This window comes from Pseudophryne corroboree, chromosome 4, assembly GCF_028390025.1.
Source record: "Pseudophryne corroboree isolate aPseCor3 chromosome 4, aPseCor3.hap2, whole genome shotgun sequence".
NCBI lineage: Eukaryota > Metazoa > Chordata > Amphibia > Anura > Myobatrachidae > Pseudophryne > Pseudophryne corroboree.
In genome coordinates, this window is record NC_086447.1 from 470803791 (window position 1) to 470824053 (window position 20263).

Consider the following 20263-nt stretch of genomic DNA (forward strand, 5'->3'; position numbering starts at 1 on the left):
ATATAATGAAAGATATATTTAACAATGTCTAAAAATGTATCCCATCCAAATGACAAAGTTGATTTAAATTGACACAATAACCATGGCGTACCATTGACAAGTTATCAACTATTTCAAGATATCTCACCTGGGGTTCATCACGAGGCGACGGAAGAAGTAAGTCCATGTGATATAGTCCATGGCATCTTGCTTGGATGCGATGGTTCCAGCTGCTATTTCTGCATTTAAATGATCAGACAGTACCTCCAGCAAGCTAGAAGGAAGCACGTGCAAGTGTGCAGTTATATTTGACACAGAAACAGATTTTGCTATGACACAAATCTGCAATTCAACAAATTTTGTAACAATAGTGCTATAATTTTCATCACATATGACTAAAAACTGTAAGCTTGTTTATTAGGCAGTGGGCTCAATAATTTTCATACACCATATCAAATATAAAACATTAAAGGCTGAAGAGTCAATCACAGCAATTTAATTCATACATTTCTATAACTGTTTAGACTACTCATAAAGGTTATACAGAATCCTAGATTATATTAATATTATCAACATCATGTGCTACAATTTTTTGTTGTTGCTAGTCATGTTCCTTTATCAAAGCAAGCAAAAACAAAAAGTTCCATCAGTTTGTCAATACTCCAACCTCCAAATTCTAAGTAAAAACAAATAAGTAATTTTACTACAGGTTATCTGGCATGCAGCCATGTGCTTACCTAGATTCCACTGGGAAAGGTTCATAAAGAAACTTTTTGTAGAAATCTTTCTTTATATCATGAACTAGAATCACAGCTTTGCCTTGGTCATCAAACTGAGGCCTCCCAGCCCGACCCATCATCTGAAGTACATCTGATTAAAAAGTAACAAAACAGTTACACTTACCTGAAAGTTGCACACTGTTGAATACATATAAAAAATGTAGGTCATTTTTTATTTGTATTGATGATAATTAAAGAACTGTGCTCTTCTGATATTGGTTAAAAAAATGCTGCTGGAACGAACAAATCGATTCACTCTTCACAGAAGAATACAGATTAGCATTACCAATATAATGATACAGGCTAAACACCTTGGTTCCTTATTTAAATTATATAACCCTAAATTCTCAAAATCTGAGTAAAAAGAAACCCATAGAGAAAATAAGATTTTACTAACTGGTAAATCTATTTATCGTAGTCCGTAGAGGATGCTGGGGACTCCGTAAGGACCACGAGGATAGACGGCTCCGCAGGAGACATGGGCACTTTAAGAAAGAATTTAGTTCCTGGTGTGCACTGGCTCCTCCCTCTATGCCCCTCCTCCAGACCTCAGTTAGAGAAACTGTGCCCAGAGGAGATGGACAGTACGAGGAAAGGATTTTGTTAATCCAAGGGCAAGATTCATACCAGCCACACCAATCACACCGTATAACTTGTGATAACTACCCAGTTAACAGTATGAAAACAACATATCATCAGTTCCACACCGATGCAACTATAACATAACCCTTATTGAAGCAATAACTATATACAAGTATTGCAGAAGAAGTCCGCACTTGGGACGGGCGCCCAGCATCCTCTACGGACTACGAGAAATAGATTTACCGGTAAGTAAAATCTTATTTTCTCTAACGTCCTAGAGGATGCTGGGGACTTCGTAAGTACCATGGGGATTATACCAAAGCTCCCAAACTGGCGGGAGAGTGCGGATGACTCTGCAGCACCGATTGAGCAAACATGAGGTCCTCCTCAGCCAGGGTATCAAACTTGTAGAATTTTGCAAAAGTGTTTGAACCCGACCAAGTAGCAGCTCGACACAGCTGTAGTGCCGAGACCCCCCGGGCAGCCGCCCAAGAAGAGCCCACCTTCCTAGTGGAATGGGCCTTGACCGATTTTGGTAACGGCAAACCAGCCATAGAATGCGCTTGCTGAATTGTGTTACAAATCCAGCGAGCAATAGTTTGCTTTGAAGCAGGGGCACCATTCTTGTTGGATGCATACAGGACAAACAGCGCTTCAGTTTTCCTGACTCTAGCCATTCTGGCTACGTAAATTTTCAAAGCCCTGACCACATCAAGTAACTCGGAATCCTCCAAGTCACGTGTAGCCACAGGCACCACAATAGGTTGGTTCATATAAAAAGATGAAACCACTTTTGGCAGAAATTGCGAACGGGTCCGCAATTCTGCTCTATCCAAATGGAAAACCAAATAGGGGCTTTTATGAGACAAAGCCGCTAATTCAGACACTCGCCTAGCCGAAGCCAATGCTAATAACATGACCACCTTCCACGTGAGATATTTCAACTCCACCGTATTAAGTGGTTCAAACCAGTGTGACTTTAGGAAACTTAACACCACGTTAAGATCCCAAGGTGCCACCGGAGGCACAAAAGGAGGCTGAATATGCAGCACTCCCTTTACAAAAGTCTGAACTTCTGGGAGAGAAGCCAATTCTTTTTGAAAGAAAATGGATAGGGACGAAATCTGGACCTTAATGGAACCTAATTTAAGGCCCAAATTCACTACAGTTTGTATGAAGTGAAGAAAACGGCCCAGATGGAATACTTCCGTAGGAGCATTCTTGGTCTCACACCAAGAAACATATTTTCGCCATATACGGTGATAATGTTTTGCTGTTACTTCCTTCCTAGCCTTTATCAGCGTAGGGATAACCTCAACCGGAATGCCTTTTTCTGCTAGGATATGGCGTTCAACCGCCATGCCGTCAAATGCAGCCGCGGTAAGTCTTGGAACAGACAGGGTCCCTTTTGCAACAGGTCCTGTCTTAGAGGAAGAGGCCACGGATCTTCTGTCAGCAGTTCCTGCAGATCTGGATACCAGGTCCGTCTTGGCCAATCTGGAACAATGAGGATTGTTCTCACTCCTTTTCTTCTTATTATCCTCAACACCTTTGGTATGAGAGGAAGAGGAGGAAATACATAGACTGACCGGAAAACCCACGGTGTCACTAGGGCGTCTACCGCTACTGCCTGAGGGTCTCTTGACCTGGCGCAATACCTCTGTAGCTTTTTGTTGAGGCGGGACGCCATCATGTCTATCTGTGGCAGTTCCCACCGACTCACAATCTTTGCGAAGACTTCTGGATGAAGTCCCCACTCTCCCGGGTGTAGGTCGTGTCTGCTGAGGAAGTCTGCTTCCCAGTTGTCCACTCCCGGAATGAACACTGCTGACAGTGTGCTTACATGATTCTCCGCCCAGCGAAGAATTCTGGTGGCTTCCGCCATTGCCACTCTGCTCCTTGTGCCGCCTTGGCGGTTAACATGAGCCACTGCGGTGATGTTGTCTGACTGGATCAGAACTGGTCGGTCGCGAAGTAAGGTCTCCGCTTGACGTAGGGCGTTGTATATGGCCTTTAGCTCCAGGATGTTGATGTGAAGACAAGTCTCTTGACTTGACCAAAGACCCTGGAAATTTCTTCCCTGTGTGACTGCTCCCCAACCTCGGAGGCTTGCGTCCGTGGTCACCAGGATCCAGTCCTGAATGCCGTATCTGCGGCCCTCGAGAAGGTGAGCACTCTGCAGCCACCACAGAAGTGACACCCTGGCCCTGGGGGACAGGGTGATCAACCGATGCATCTGAAGATGTGACCCGGACCACTTGTCCAGTAGGTCCCATTGGAAAGTCCTCGCATGGAACCTGCCGAAGGGAATGGCCTCGTATGACGCCACCATCTTTCCCAGGACTCGAGTGCAATGATGCACTGACACCTGTTTTGGTTTCAATAGGTTCTTGACCAGAGTCATGAGTTCCTGGGCCTTCTATATCGGGAGATAAACCCTCTTCTGGTCCGTGTCCAGAATCATGCCCAAGAAGGGTAGACGAGTCGTAGGAACCAACTGCGACTTTGGAATATATAGAATCCAGCCGTGTTGCTGTAACACTTTCAGTGAAAGAGATACGCTGTTCAGCAACTGCTCTCTTGATCTCGCTTTTATGAGGAGATCGTCCAAGTACGGGATAATTGTGACCCCTTGCTTCCGCAGGAGCACCATCATTTCCGCCATTACCTTGGTGAAAATCCTCTGGGCCGTTGAGAGACCAAACGGCAACGTCTGAAATTGGTAATGACAATCCTGTACCGCAAATCTTAGGTACGCCTGATGAGGTGGATAAATGGGGACATGAAGGTACGCATCCTTTATGTCCAGTGACACCATAAAATCCCCCCCTTCCAGGCTTGCGATGACCGCTCTTAGCGATTCCATCTTGAACTTGAACCTTTTCAAGTATAGGTTCAGAGATTTTAAATTCAATATAGGTCTGACCGAACCGTCCGGTTTCGGGACTACAAACATGGTCGAACAATAACCCCTTCCCTGTTGAAGGAGGGGAACCTTGACCACCACCTGCTGAAGATACAATTTTTGTATTGCGTTTAACACTATTTCCCTCTCTTGGGGGGAAGATGGTAGGGCCAATTTGAAATACCGGCGAGGAGGCACCTCTTCGAATTCCAGCTTGTAACCCTGAGACACAATTTCTATTGCCCAAGGATCCACCTGGGAGTGAACCCACATGTGGCTGAAATTCCGAAGACGTGCCCCCACCGGGCCCGACTCCGCCAGTGGAGCCCCAGCGTCATGCGGTGGTTTTTGCAGAGGCCGGTGAGGACTTCTGTTCCTGGGAACTAGCTGTGTTGTGCAGCTTCTTTCCTCTGCCCCTACCTCTGGCAAGAAAGGACGCACCTCGGACTTTCTTGTTTCTTTGTGAACGAAAGGACTGCATTTGATAATGCGGTGCTCTCTTAGGCTGTGAGGGAACATAAGGCAAAAAATTTGAGTTTCCAGCTGTAGCTGTGGAGACCAGGTCCGAGAGACCTTCCCCGAACAATTCCTCACCCCTGTAAGGTAAAACCTCCATATGCCTTTTTGAGTCGGCATCACCTGTCCATTGTCGAGTCCACAGGACCTTCTGGCCGAAATCGACATAGCGTTTATTCTAGAACCCAGTAGACTAATGTCTCTTTGAGCATCTCTCATATGTAGGACAGCGTCTTTTATATGCCCCAGGGTCAATAATACAGTATCCTTATCTAGGGTATCCAATTCCTCCGATAAGGTATCCGTCCATGCCGCTACAGCACTACACACCCAGGCCGACGCAATTGCCGGTCTTAGTAAGGTACCTGAATGTGTATAAATGGACTTCAGGGTAACCTCCTGTTTGCGGTCAGCAGCATCTTTGAGGGTAGCCGTATCCTGGGACGGCAGGGCTACCTTTTTGGATAAGCGTGTTAAAGCTTTGTCCACCCTAGGGGAGGATTCCCATCGTAGCCTATCCGTTGGCGGGAAAGAATACGCCATAGGAATCCGTTTGGAAATCTGCATTTTCTTATCTGGAGATTCCCAAGCTTTTTCACATAACTCATTCAGTTCGTGTGAGGGGGGAAAAGTTACCTCAGGCTTCTTTCCCTTATACATATACACCCTCGTGTCAGGGACAGGGGTTTCCTCTGTGATGTGCAAAACATCCTTTATTGCTATAATCATATATCGAAGGGATTTAGCCAATTTTGGCTGTAACTTTGCATCATCGTAATCGAAACTGGAGTCAGAATCCATGTCGGTATCTGTGTCAACAATTTGGGATAGTGGGCGCTTATGAGACCCTGACGGTCCCTGCGACAGAGGGTCAGGCACGGGTTGAGACCCTGACTGTCCCGATGCATCAGCCTTGTCAAATCTTTTATGCAAGGAATTAACATTATCATTTAAAACCTTCCACATATCCATCCAATCAGGTGTCGGCGCCGTCGGCGGAGACACCACATTCATTTGCTCCCGCTCCTCTCTCACATAGCCTTCCTCATCAGACATGTCGACACAAGCGTACCGACACACCACACACACACACACACACACACACACACACACACACACACACACACACACACACACAGGAAATGTCCTTTCTGAAGACAGTTCCCCCACAAGTCCCTTTGGAGAAACAGAGAGAAAGTATGCCAGCACACACCCCAGCGCTATAATATCCCAGGAATACACAGTAACTTAATGTTAACCCAGTAGCTGCTGTATGTATAGTTTTTGCGCCTAATTATGTGCCCCCCCCCCCTCTCTTTTCAACCCTCTTCTACCGTGTATCAGCAGGGGAGAGTCCGGGGAGCTTCCTCTCAGCAGTGCTGTGGAGAAAAAATGGCGCTGGTGAGTGCTGAGGGAGAAGCCCCGCCCCCTCGACGGCGGGCTTCTGTTCCGCTTGTACAGTAATTTTGGCGGGGGCTCATACATATATACAGTGCCCAGCTGTATAAATGTGTACTTTTGCCAACATGAGGTCCCAAATGCTGCCCAGGGCGCCCCCCTCTGCGCCCTGCACCCTTACAGTGACCGGAGTATGTGAGGTGTGTGGAGCAATGGCGCACAGCTGCAGTGCTGTGCGTTACCTCTAGTGAAGATCATGAAGTCTTCTGCCGCCTCTTTTCTTCTCATACTCACTCGGCTTCTATCTTCCGGCTCTGCGAGGGGGACGGCGGCGCGACTCTGGGACGGACGGCGAGGGTGAGATCCTGCGTACCAATCCCTCTGGAGCTAATGGTGTCCAGTAGCTTAAGAAGCAGGACCTAGCTTCAGAGAGTAGGGCTGCTTCTCTCCCCTCAGTCCCTCGATGCAGGGAGTCTGTTGCCAGCAGAGCTCCCTGAAAATAAAAAACCTAACAAAATACTTTCTATCAGTAAACTCAGGAGAGCTCACTGAAAAGCACCCAGCTCCTCTGGGCACAGTATCAAACTGAGGTCTGGAGGAGGGGTATAGAGGGAGGAGCCAGTGCACACCAGGAACTAAATTATTTCTTAAAGTGCCCATGTCTCCTGCGGAACCCGTCTATCCCCATGGTCCTTACGGAGTCCCCAGCATCATCTAGGACGTTAGAGAAAACTATATTAATTTGCAGATTTATTCAAACTAAAACAAGTGTTTTAAATGTATTCTTCTAAAGCTTTCATATTTTTAAGTACAGGCTGGCTACTAAATGGTACTGTTCTAAAAATATCTACGTAATCAACCACCATTTTTCTTAGAAGCCTACCACCATTCCTCCATCTCTGCAATACCCAATTTTGCTTATATCTCCCACTATGGGGGGTATTCAATTAGCTCCGGTAATCTCAGAGCTATTGAATTCTCCCACCAGTTTATTCAATTGAGGCCCATTTTCACCCATTTTTAAGGCATCTTCGCCAATGCTTTTTCACTTTTTTTTGTGTGAAAAGGCATTGGTGAAAAATGCCTCAAAATCAGTGAAAACAGCCAGCGTTTTTGCCGGCGCAGGGGGGGAGGGGGGGGGACACACACACGATTTGTTGATCCACATGTTTTTCGCTCCTGCTGAATTTTTTGCCTTGGTGAAAAAAAGACAGCCCTGCTATTGAATAGGGTGAATCCCAATTTGCCCTAAAAATAGCGAAAAGTCCTATTTTTTTGCCTAGGCAAAAAAAAGAAAAAGAGAAGTGTCTTCCCACAGCTCCAAAAGCACGTAGGGCTCTTGTGAGCAGGACAGGCTCTGATTATGTGGATTCCATGGTATTATGTAATCTGTGGGTTGTAGTTTTACAGTAAATATATGTAAACAGATAAACTGTAGCATAAAGAAAGCATTCTGCACATCTGGCATATTATCCAATGTAAACTAGGTAATTTGGGTGCTAGTGAAATGGTCTACTCTACATATTAAGGAATAGGCTTATAAGGCAGTTTAAAGCCACACTGTACATGCGAAGCAACATACTGTAGTACCTGTGATGGGATAATCCACATATCTCCTTGTTTTTCCATCATAAAATTCTGTTCCCTTGACAACAACTAGGTGAGCAGGGAAATTAACACCCCATGCCAAAGTACTGGTTGCAATAAGAACCTAGTTAAAAAACAAAACATAAGCGTAGAACTTAAATAATTCTGTTCATGATTAATCACAAATTTCCAGGAAATTTTGTGAAGTATATACCTGAATTTTGCAGTTAACAAAAAGCTCTTCTACTGTCTTTCGATCCCTTTCATGTAAGCCAGCATGGTGCATTCCAATGCCAAATGCAAGTGTGAGCTTCAGGTTGGAATCCCTTACAGTTCCAATAATGTCATCCATCTGTATAAAAAAATGGAAGGAGAGCAAGAGATAAGACTACAGTGCATCAATCTAATTTCATAATTAATTAAACCTTATAGTTACATGGTCACAGGATGCTATACTAAAAGTGTAAACAGCAAAAATGTAAACCACACCAACAATCTGATATCTGCTTTCACAAGTGAATATATTACAGGTTGAGTATCCCATATCCAAAATGCTTGGGACCAGAAGTATTTTGGATATCAGATTTTTCCATAATAATTGCATACCATAATGAGATATCATGGCGATGGGACCTAAGTATAAGCACAGAATGCATTTCTGTTTTATATACACCTTATACACACAGCCTGATGGTCATTTAATACAATATTTTTAATAACTTTGTGTATTAAACAAAGTTTGAGTACATTGGGCCTAATTCTGAGTTGATCGCAGCATCAAATTTGTTAGCAGTTGGGCAAAACCATGTGCACTGCAGGGGGGACAGATATAACATGCGCAGCGAGAGTTAAATTTGGGTGGGGTGTGTTCAAACTGGAATCTAAATTGCAGTGTAAAAATAAAGCAGCCAGTATTTACCCTTCACAGAAACATTATAACCCACCCAAATCTAACTCTCTCTGCAAATGTTATATCTGCCCCTCCTGCAGTGCACATGGTTTTGCCCAATTGCTAACAAACTTACTGCTGCGATCAACTCAGAATAACCCCTATTGAGCCATCAAAAAACAAAGGTTTCACTATCTCAGTCTCACTCGAAAACTTCCGTATTTTGGAATATTTGGATATGGGATACTCAATCTGTACATTAAATGAAGTTTTTGACGGCATCATATGTACTGTATATAATACCTGCATGATTGTTTTATTAGTTTGTTTACTACATGGCCTAATAATCCGCTTAATTACTACCTCTTCCCCAAATTATTCTACACTCTTATGTTTGTGTTTATTTTTTGATTCGTTAATCCTACTTTCTAGTTAATTATTTAAAAAATTATCTCTAGAAAATTCGTCTCCACCACTGTCTAGAAATGACTGCTTCTACCCTGCTGAGGAAACGAACGCCAAGCCAGAGAAGAGCATCAAGGTTGCTGTCATTTTTTTGTTTTTGTATTTGAAGACTATAAACCTTTTTACTGCCAAGTAGTCACAAACCGACAATCGCCAGTGTATTGTATTAAGGAAGGTCAATAATTGCCCAAGCAGATCAGACATATCACTACTACATGCTTGCAACGTACTGAATACACCTATATCAACTCCGAATCTACCTTTCCTCACTCGTATCTCCAACTGTCTCTCTGCTATCCCTTCCTGGATGTCCCAGCGCTTTCTTAAACTTAACATGTCTAAGACTGAGCTGATTATCTTCCCTACCACATAACCTCATCTCCCACAATTTAATTATCCATTGATGGCACTTCTATCTTCTATCTCCTCTAGCCCCCAACTGCGCTGTCTGGGAGTAATCCTTAACCACACATTCAGTACCTCTCACAAACCTGCTGTTTCCATCTCAAAAACATCTCCAGGATTAGGCTCTCTCACCCATGATGCTACTAACACCCTCATCCATTCACTGGTCATCTCCAGATTAGACTACTGTAATCTCCACCTATCTGGCCTCCCTGAAAAGGCCTCTCTCCAATCCAATCTATCCTCAATGCTGCTGCCAGTCTCATCTTCTTCACCTAACATACTACATCCACCTCCCCTTCTCTTGCAGGACCTTCAACGACTACTTTCCCATTCAGAATCCAATTCAAGCTTCTCACTCTCACCTACAAAGCCCTCACCCGCTCTTCTCCATTTTACATCTCTGACCTTATCTTGCTTTACATTCCCACCTGTCCTCTTCGTTCTGTTAATGCACGCCGTCTCTCCTGCCAACTGATTACCTCCTCCCACTCCTACCTACAAGATTTTGCATGTGCTGCTCCCTATCTCTGGAATTCTCTTCCTTTCCCCATCCAACTGTCCACCTCTCTACAAAACTTCAAACGGCTCTCAATACCCACTTCTTCACCAAACCCAGCCAACTCTCCTCCTAACCCTCTTGTCTATGCTCACTGTCTGCCCCTTTTGTGTCACCCTAGTCTATCAGCCCTTCACCATTTAGATTGTAAGCTCGCAAGAGCAGGGACTTCTTTCCTCATGTGCCTTTCCTTTTCTTACTTAACCGACAGTATCTTATACTCCATACTCACTCTAATGGCACCTAACCCCGGGTTTTCCATACCTGTCCTATATTGTCTTGACCTGTAAGTGCTGTTTTCTTGTTTGCTCATTTGATTATGTACTATGTAATGGGCGCTGCAGATCCCTTGTGGCGCCATATCAATAAAGGATAATAATAGCAATAATAATAATAATGGCAGCTGAAGATGTTTCGTGGGTGAAACTGATTTACACTGTGTTTAGGCCAAATAAGTCAAAGGGACTGCATTATTAAACATAGTCGTTTTCACCTTTTTCTGATTTACACCCAATACTAACATATTTTGTGTGCATGACTTTATTGCAAGAGGTATTGTGACAGCCATTTATTATTAAACCAAACTTGATTGATATTTCTTTATTTTCAATATAATAAACTGCTATAATTTTTTGGTTTCTGCAGACTAATTTATTTTCATAGTGCGGACAGCACTCCCCATTTTTTTTGTTGTAAATGTATTGAGAAGAAACAATTCATCTAGCTTTAAGAGAGGCCTGCGAAATGGCTTAACTTGTACCTTAGGGCTTTATTCAGGTTTAATAGCAAACTAAAAAAGCAAGCAACTGGGCAAAACCATGCTGCACTGCAGGTGGAGTAGATGTAAAGATGTAACATGTGCAGAGAGTTAGATTTGGGTGGGGTGTGTTAAAACTGATATCTAAATTGTAGTGTAAAAATTAAACAGCCAGTATTTACCGTGCACGGAAACAATATAATCCACCCAAATGTAAATCTCTCTGTACATCTGCCACACCTACAGTGCAACATGGTTTTGACCATTATTGTGCTCTTTTGGTTTGCTAACAAACCTGAATAACCCCCTTAGTGTACACTCATCACTGCATAGGACAGAACTCAACACTCCTGCTTAGTCTGACCAATCTAAATCTAAATGGACATTTATACAAAAAGCTATCATCTGTATTTCATTTATATTGTTATTTATATTAACTAAACAATCTTTGATGGTGGCCTGGCTAAACCTTTACATTTCATGAATTCCCTAGCAATGTTGACCTGAAGTAACATATTAACTTCTCATTACTAAAACAAAGATTAAAACAAATTTGTTCATATCTAGTAATTTATTCGACAATAACAGAGCTTTACATGGGTGATGACAAAGAAATGGAAATAATACCACATCGTACAGTGTTCTAGTATTACTATATGGAAGGGTCTCAAATCTAACTGTAATATGGTTTATCTCATTTCACAAAGGTTTACGAATTTCAAGAATCTGCAAATTGTGGCATTTGTAAGTACTAAACATAAAAGCTGACCAACAACAACAACACCATAACAAAAAATAGGATTGAAGGGCCAGGACTGACATTTCAATAAAGAAAAAAACTATTTTTTTCATAATTTAACAGGCTTTTTTATTTTATTTTTTATAATACATTATGATGACGGGTCAGCAGAATGAGATAAAACAAGTGCAGAACAGGCAAAATGTAAGCAGAATGCGTAAGACGTTTACAGCAGTAAGTGACTCAAACAGGGGTAACGTGTATGTATGTCTACTAACTACAAGAAAGGGGGAAGGGTAACAGGTAACAAGACTAGGATAAAAAGGAAGCAAATTAACTCTGATTCTGCATCACAGAAGTGCAATAAGGGGGTGCTACAACATACTAAAGACACAGGTTTTCATGGGCACGTGCAGTCTCTCAGTGGTGAGTTAATTAATTTTTGGGGAATTCAATTAACTCACCTCTGCACACAAGGAAGGCGAGTTGCAATGGTATTAAAATGCCAGCAATGACATTGGATCTCCTCCCCTTGTGGCTTGCGCTGGAATCACACATTTTATGCTCACAGCCTTAAAGAGGGTGTGATATCACTTAATTGATTTCCCCCTTAAGTGTATCCATTACTAAAAAATAACTTTTTTTAAGAACACTGTGCTTTTGGCCAATGAAGAGATCCCAAGGAGGGGCGAAGGGCGAGGGGGGTCGGAGATGGGAGCTTTCGGAGTTACATTGCATATCTGTAAGTAATGAAGCTCATACTAGAGATGAGTGGTTTGGATTTGTTTCTGATCTTCTTGCCAAGTTCTGATCTCAGAAATTCATCTTTCTGAGGTCCTGGTTCAGCTGTCCAAAAATCTCAGCTCTAGTATGTTTTCATTTGCATGTTACATGTGAGCAAAAAACACGTGAGAGCCTAGATTTACAGAAAGCTCATGCATGGCCTCTGAAAAAGGTTATTTAGTCTCGCTCTAAAATCTGAACTTGGTTGGAAGATCTGAGGCAAAACTAAGCCCCTCATCTGTGGTACAGTATGTAGCAATATAGTATTTTAAGTACCTCTTTCTATCGGTGGCAATTGATAAATTTAGCACATAAGGGGTTATTCAGAGTTAGTCGCAAATTTTGCTATTTTAGCAAAATCTGCGACCACTGAAATCACATGCTGGGGGCCGCCCAGCACACGGCAAGGCCACCCAGCATGTGTGGTGCTGCCCTGAGAAGCGTTTGTAATTCAATTGTGATCACATCGCAAAAAAAATAAGAATTTATTTACCGATAATTCTATTTCTCGTAGTCCGTAGTGGATGCTGGGAACTCCGTAAGGACCATGGGGAATAGCGGCTCCGCAGGAGACTGGGCACAAAAGAAAAGCTTTAGGACTACCTGGTGTGCACTGGCTCCTCCCCCTATGACCCTCCTCCAAGCCTCAGTTAGGATACTGTGCCCGGACGAGCGTACACAATAAGGAAGGATTTTGAATCCCGGGTAAGACTCATACCAGCCACACCAATCACACCGTACAACTTGTGATATGAACCCAGTTAACAGCATGATAACAGAGGAGCCTCTGGATAGATGGCTCACAACAACAATAACCCGAATTGTTAACAATAACTATGTACAAGTATTGCAGATAATCCGCACTTGGGATGGGCGCCCAGCATCCACTACGGACTACGAGAAATAGAATTATCGGTAAGTAAATTCTTATTTTCTCTGACGTCCTAGTGGATGCTGGGAACTCCGTAAGGACCATGGGGATTATACCCAAGCTCCCAAACGGGCGGGAGAGTGCGGATGACTCTGCAGCACCGAATGAGAGAACTCAAGGTCCTCCTCAGCCAGAGTGTCAAATTTGTAAAATTTTACAAAGGTATTTGACCCTGACCAAGTAGCAGCTCGGCAAAGTTGTAACGCCGAGACCCCTCGGGCAGCCGCCCAGGATGAGCCCACCTTCCTTGTGGAGTGGGCATTTACAGATTTTGGCTGTGGCAGGCCTGCCACAGAATGCGCAAGCTGAATTGTATTACAGATCCAGCGAGCAATGGTCTGCTTAGAAGCAGGAGCACCCAGCTTGTTGGGTGCGTACAGGATAAACAGCGAGTCAGATTTTCTGACTCCAGCCGTCCTGGAAACATATATTTTCAGGGCCCTGACAACGTCTAGCAACTTGGAGTCCTCCAAGTCCCTAGTAGCCGCAGGCACCACAATAGGCTGGTTCAGGTGAAACGCTGACACCACCTTAGGGAGAAACTGAGGACGAGTCCTCAATTCCGCCCTGTCCGAATGGAAAATCAGATAAGGGCTTTTACAGGATAAAGCCGCCAATTCTGACACGCGCCTGGCCGAAGCCAGGGCCAACAGCATGACCACTTTCCATGTGAGATATTTTAAATCCACAGATTTAAGCGGTTCAAACCAATGTGATTTGAGGAACCCCAAAACTACATTGAGATCCCAAGGTGCCACTGGAGGCACAAAAGGAGGCTGTATATGCAGCACCCCCTTGACAAACGTCTGAACTTCAGGAACTGAAGCCAGTTCTTTCTGGAAGAAAATCGACAGGGCCGAAATCTGAACCTTAATGGATCCCAATTTGAGGCCCATAGACACTCCTGTTTGCAGGAAATGCAGGAATCGACCCAGTTGAAATTCCTCCGTTGGGGCCTTCCTGGCCTCGCACCACGCAACATATTTTCGCCAAATGCGGTGATAATGCTTTGCGGTTACATCCTTCCTGGCTTTGATCAGGGTAGGGATGACTTCCTCCGGAATGCCTTTTTCCTTCAGGATCCGGCGTTCAACCGCCATGCCGTCAAACGCAGCCGCGGTAAGTCTTGGAACAGACAGGGTCCTTGCTGGAGCAGGTCCCTTCTTAGAGGTAGAGGCCACGGGTCCTCTGTGAGCATCTCTTGTAGTTCCGGGTACCAAGTCCTTCTTGGCCAATCCGGAGCCACGAGTATAGTTCTTACTCCTCTCCGTCTTATAATTCTCAGTACCTTGGGTATGAGAGGCAGAGGAGGGAACACATACACTGACTGGTACACCCACGGTGTTACCAGAGCGTCCACAGCTATTGCCTGAGGGTCCCTTGACCTGGCGCAATACCTGTCCAGTTTTTTGTTGAGGCGGGACGCCATCATGTCCACCTCTGGTTTTTCCCAACGGTTTACAATCATGTGGAAGACTTCTGGGTGAAGTCCCCACTCTCCCGGGTGGAGGTCGTGCCTGCTGAGGAAGTCTGCTTCCCAGTTGTCCACTCCCGGAATGAACACTGCTGACAGTGCTATCACATGATTTTCCGCCCAGCGAAGAATCCTTGCAGCTTCTGCCATTGCCCTCCTGCTTCTTGTGCCGCCCTGTCTGTTTATGTGGGCGACTGCCGTGATGTTGTCCGACTGGATCAGCACCGGCTGACCCTGAAGCAGAGGTCTTGCTTGGCTTAGAGCATTGTAAATGGCCCTTAACTCCAGGATATTTATGTGAAGTGATGTCTCCAGGCTTGACCACAAGCCCTGGAAATTTCTTCCCTGTGTGACTGCTCCCCAGCCTTGCAGGCTGGCATCTGTGGTCACCAGGACCCAGTCCTGAATGCCGAATCTGCGGCCCTCTAGAAGATGAGCACTCTGCAACCACCACAGGAGAGACACCCTTGTCCTTGGTGACAGGGTTATCCGCCGATGCATCTGAAGATGCGATCCGGACCATTTGTCCAGCAGGTCCCACTGGAATGTTCTTGCGTGGAATCTGCCGAATGGGATTGCTTCGTAAGAAGCCACCATTTTTCCCAGGACCCTTGTGCATTGATGCACTGAGACTTGGCCTGGTTTTAGGAGGTTTCTGACTAGCTCGGATAACTCCCTGGCTTTCTCCTCCGGGAGAAACACCTTTTTCTGGACTGTGTCCAGGATCATCCCTAGGAATAGAAGACGTGTCGTCGGGATCAGCTGCGATTTTGGGATATTGAGAATCCAACCGTGCTGCCGCAACACTACTTGAGATAGTGCTACCCCGACTACCAACTGTTCCCTGGATCTTGCCCTTATCAGGAGATCGTCCAAGTAAGGGATAATTAAAACTCCTTTCTTTCGGAGGAGTATCATCATTTCGGCCTTTACTTTGGTAAAGACCCGGGGTGCCGTGGACAATCCAAACGGCAGCGTCTGAAACTGATAGTGGCAGTTCTGTACCACAAACCTGAGGTACCCTTGGTGAGAAGGGTAAAATTGGGACATGGAGGTAAGCATCCTTGATGTCCAGAGACACCATATAATCCCCTTCTTCCAGGTTCGCAATCACCGCTCTGAGTGACTCCATCTTGAATTTGAACCTCTGTATGTAAGTGTTCAAGGATTTCAGATTTAAAATAGGTCTCACCGAGCCGTCCGGCTTCGGTACCACAAACAGCGTGGAATAATACCCCTTTCCCTGTTGCAGGAGGGGTACCTTGATTATCACCTGCTGAGAATACAGCTTGTGAATTGCTTCCAATACCGCCTCCCTGTCGGAGGGAGACGTCGGTAAAGCAGACATTAGGAAACGGCGAGGGGGAGATGTCTCGAATTCCAATTTGTACCCCTGAGATACCACCTGAAGGATCCAGGGGTCCACTTGTGAGTGAGCCCACTGCGCGCTGAAATTCTTGAGACGGGCCCCCACCGTGCCTGAGTCCGCTTGTAAAGCCCCAGCGTCATGCTGAAGACTTGGCAGAAGCGGGAGAGGGCTTCTGTTCCTGGGAACTGGCTGTTTGCTGCAGCCTTTTTCCTCTCCCTCTGCCACGGGGCAGAAATGAGGAGCCTTTTGCCCGCTTGCCCTTATGGGGCCGAAAGGACTGCGCCTGATAATATGGCGTCTTCTTATGTTGAGAGGCTACCTGGGGTAAAAATGTGGATTTCCCAGCAGTTGCCGTGGCCACTAGGTCTGATAGACCTACCCCAAATAACTCCTCCCCTTTATAAGGCAATACTTCCATATGCCTTTTGGAATCCGCATCACCTGACCACTGCCGCGTCCATAACCCTCTTCTGGCAGAGATGGACAGCGCACTTACTCTTGATGCCAGTCGGCAAATATCCCTCTGTGCATCACGCATGTATAAAAATGCATCTTTTAAATGCTCTATAGTCAGTAATATACTGTCCCTATCTAGGGTATCAATATTTTCAGTCAGGGAATCCGACCAAGCCACCCCAGCACTGCACATCCAGGCTGAGGCGATTGCTGGTCGCAGTATAACACCCGTGTGAGTGTATATACATTTTAGGATATTCTCCTGCTTTCTGTCAGCAGGTTCCTTTAGGGCGGCCGTATCAGGAGACGGTAGTGCCACCTGTTTAGACAAACGTGTGAGCGCTTTATCCACCCTAGGGGGTGTTTCCCAACGTGCCCTATCCTCTGGCGGGAAGGGGTATGATGCCAATAACCTTTTAGGAATTATCAGTTTTTTATCGGGGGAAACCCACGCTTCATCACACACTTCATTTAATTCTTCAGATGCAGGAAAAACTACAGGTAGTTTTTTCTCACCAAACATAATACCCTTTTTAGTGGTACTTGTACTATCAGAAATGTGTAAAACATTTTTCATTGCCTCAATCATGTAACGTGTGGCCCTACTGGAAGTCACATTCGTCTCTTCATCGTCGACACTGGAGTCAGTATCCGTGTCGGCGTCTGTATCTGCCATCTGAGGTAACGGGCGTTTTAGAGCCCCTGATGGCCTTTGAGACGCCTGGACAGGCACAAGCTGAGTAGCCGGCTGTCTCATGTCATCAACCGTCGTTTGTAAAGAGCTGACACTGTCACGTAATTCCTTCCATAAGCCCATCCACTCAGGTGTCGACTCCCTAAGGGGTGACATCTCTATTACAGGCAATTGCTCCGCCTCCACATCATTTTCCTCCTTATACATGTCGACACAATCGTACCGACACACAGCACACACACAGGGAATGCTCTGATAGAGGACAGGACCCCACTAGCCCTTTGGGGAGACAGAGGGAGAGTATGCCAGCACACACCAGAGCGCTATATATATACTGGGATAACACTATAAAGAGTGTTTTTCCCTTATAGCTGCTATTTATATTATTATTGCGCCAAATTAGTGGCCCCCCCCTCTTGTTTTACCCTTTTCTGTAGTGCAGGACTGCAGGGGAGAGTCAGGGAGACGTCCTTCCAGCGGAGCTGTGAGGGAAAATGGCGCCAGTGTGCTGAGGAGATAGGCTCCGCCCCCTTCTCGGCGGACTTTTCTCCCGCTTTTTGCTGTATTCTGGCAGGGGTTAATATACATCCATATAGCCCTGGGGGTTATATGTGATGTATATTCGCCAGCCAAGGTGTTTTTATTGCTGCTCAGGGCGCCCCCCCTAGCGCCCTGCACCCTCAGTGACCGGAGTGTGAAGTGTGCCTGAGGAGCAATGGCGCACAGCTGCAGTGCTGTGTGCTACCTTGTTGAAGACTGATGTCTTCTGCCGCCGATTTTCCGGACCTCTTCTTGCTTCTGGCTCTGTAAGGGGGCCGGCGGCGCGGCTCTGGGACCGGACTCCGAGGCTGGGCCTGTGTTTGGTCCCTCTGGAGCTAATGGTGTCCAGTAGCCTAAGAAGCCCAAGCTGGCTGCAAGCAGGCAGGTTCGCTTCTTCTCCCCTTAGTCCCTCGATGCAGTGAGCCTGTTGCCAGCAGGTCTCACTGAAAATAAAAAACCTAAAACTATCTTTTTTCTAAAGAGCTCAGGAGAGCCCCCTAGATTGCACCCTGCTCGGTCGGGCACAAAAATCTAACTGAGGCTTGGAGGAGGGTCATGGGGGGAGGAGCCAGTGCACACCAGGTAGTCCTAAAGCTTTTCTTTTGTGCCCAGTCTCCTGCGGAGCCGCTATTCCCCATGGTCCTTACGGAGTTCCCAGCATCCACTAGGACGTCAGAGAAAATCAAATAGAGGTTGACCCCTGCCTATGCAGCATAGCTGCGTAGGCAGGGACACCGCTGATGTGTGTAACTTAACTTCCTTATGTATATGAGTGAGTTTGTTTATTGTGTATATATATTTCAGATTCCATTTCCACTCCCAATCTGCACGGTATATAGGAACTCAGTTGATGTGGAATAACACATATCTTCAATATATTATTATTATCCTTTATTTATATGGCACCACAAGTGTTCCGCAACACCCAATTACAGAGTACATAAAAAAATAATCAAACAGGAAAACAGCAACTTACAGTTGATGACAGTATAGGACAAGTACAGGGTAAATACACATAGCTACATCAGCAGGTGACACTGGAATAAGTATCAGGTGGTAGAAGACTGCTGGATTTGGTGCAGTTGAAGAATATTAAAGTAAGAAAAAGGATAAGCACATGAGGGAAGAGGGCCCTACTCGTGAGAGCTTACATTCTAAAGGGGAGGGGTAGACAGACAGGGGTGACACAGATGGGGTACATAGAGAGCGTGGAACAGAGGGTTAGGATGAGATTTGGCTGGGTTTGGTGAAGAAGTGGGTCTTGAGAGCCCGTTTGAAGTTTTTGTGGAGAGTCTGAGGGGGAGAGGTAATGAATTCCAGAGAAGTGGTGCAGCATGTGAAAAATCTTGGAGGTAGGAGTGGGAGGAAGTAATCCGTAGGCAGGAGAGTCAGCGTGGATTAGCACAGCGAAGAGAATGGGTGGGAGTGTAAAGGGAGATAAGGTCAGAGATATAGATGGGAGAGGAGTGGGTGAGGGCTTTGTAAGTGAGTGTGAGAAGCTTGTAATGGATTCTGAAAGGGAAGGGGAGCCAGTGAAGGTCTTGTAAGAGAGGAGAGGTGGACGTAGTGCGTTTGGTGAGGAAAATGAGCCGGGCAGCAGCTTTGAGGATAGATTGGAGTGGAGAGAGGTATTTGTCAGGAATTCCTTAACACATAACTACAGTATAATTCAGTGGTCTCCAACCTTAATTGGGGTGTTAGCTACTTTAGGAAAATAAAACCTCTGAAGGAGCTACCCCCTACCCCCAATGCGCGTGCGTTCCTGCAAAAGTGGGTGTGGCCTCACAATTACAAGTAATGCCCCCCCCCCCCGCGTAGTGCCAGATACACAAATAATGCCCCTCAGCAGTGCCAGATACACAAATAATGCCCCTCAGCAGTGCCAATTATACAAATAATGCCCCTCAGCAGTGCCAAATATACAAATAATGCCTCCCAGCAGTGCCAGATACACAAATAATGCCCCCTAGCAGTGCCGGATACAAATCCCCCCGCAGTGCCATTTAAAATGCCCCCCGCAGCGCCAGATAAAATGTTCCCCCGCAGTGTCCGATACAGTGCCCCACACAGTGCTAACCCTTGCTGGCATATTCTACTGTCCCCGCTGCTGCTCCTCCTGTATGAGGGACGGAAAGGGAGGAGAGTGCAGCGCGCGCCTCTCCTGTGAAGTCCGGAGTGTGGCTACGGTGAGGGTGACAGAGTCTCCAGCGGCGGGCATTTAAAATATGGTGCCGGTAAGTGAGCCAATCAAAACTCGCGGTCCGGCAACCAATCAGGTGCCGCCACTGCCGGTCCACCATATTAAAAATTAAGGGAGGAGGAGTGCCAGTGACCGCCCAAGCCCGTGCGCTCTGTGAGCTACCGAAAATACTACGGCGAGCTACTGGTAGCTCGCGAGCTATGGGTTGGAGATCACTGGTCTAATTAAAACCATACAGGCATTTAGAGCACTAGAG

At 45.7% G+C, this 20263-nt stretch overlaps 1 protein-coding gene across 1 annotated transcript in view; it reads right to left on the bottom strand.

Moving 5' to 3' along the window:
• Nucleotides 1-20263, bottom strand: part of ASCC3 (activating signal cointegrator 1 complex subunit 3) — a 1202160-nt gene that overhangs the window by 194953 nt on the left and 986944 nt on the right. Inside the window, exons 31-34 of the mRNA XM_063917038.1 lie at nucleotides 7961-8098; nucleotides 7750-7870; nucleotides 717-849; nucleotides 128-253 (exon numbers count right to left, since the gene is read on the bottom strand). Of these exons, the coding sequence (XP_063773108.1) occupies nucleotides 128-253; nucleotides 717-849; nucleotides 7750-7870; nucleotides 7961-8098 (518 nt within the window). The remainder of the gene's footprint in view (nucleotides 1-127; nucleotides 254-716; nucleotides 850-7749; nucleotides 7871-7960; nucleotides 8099-20263) is intronic.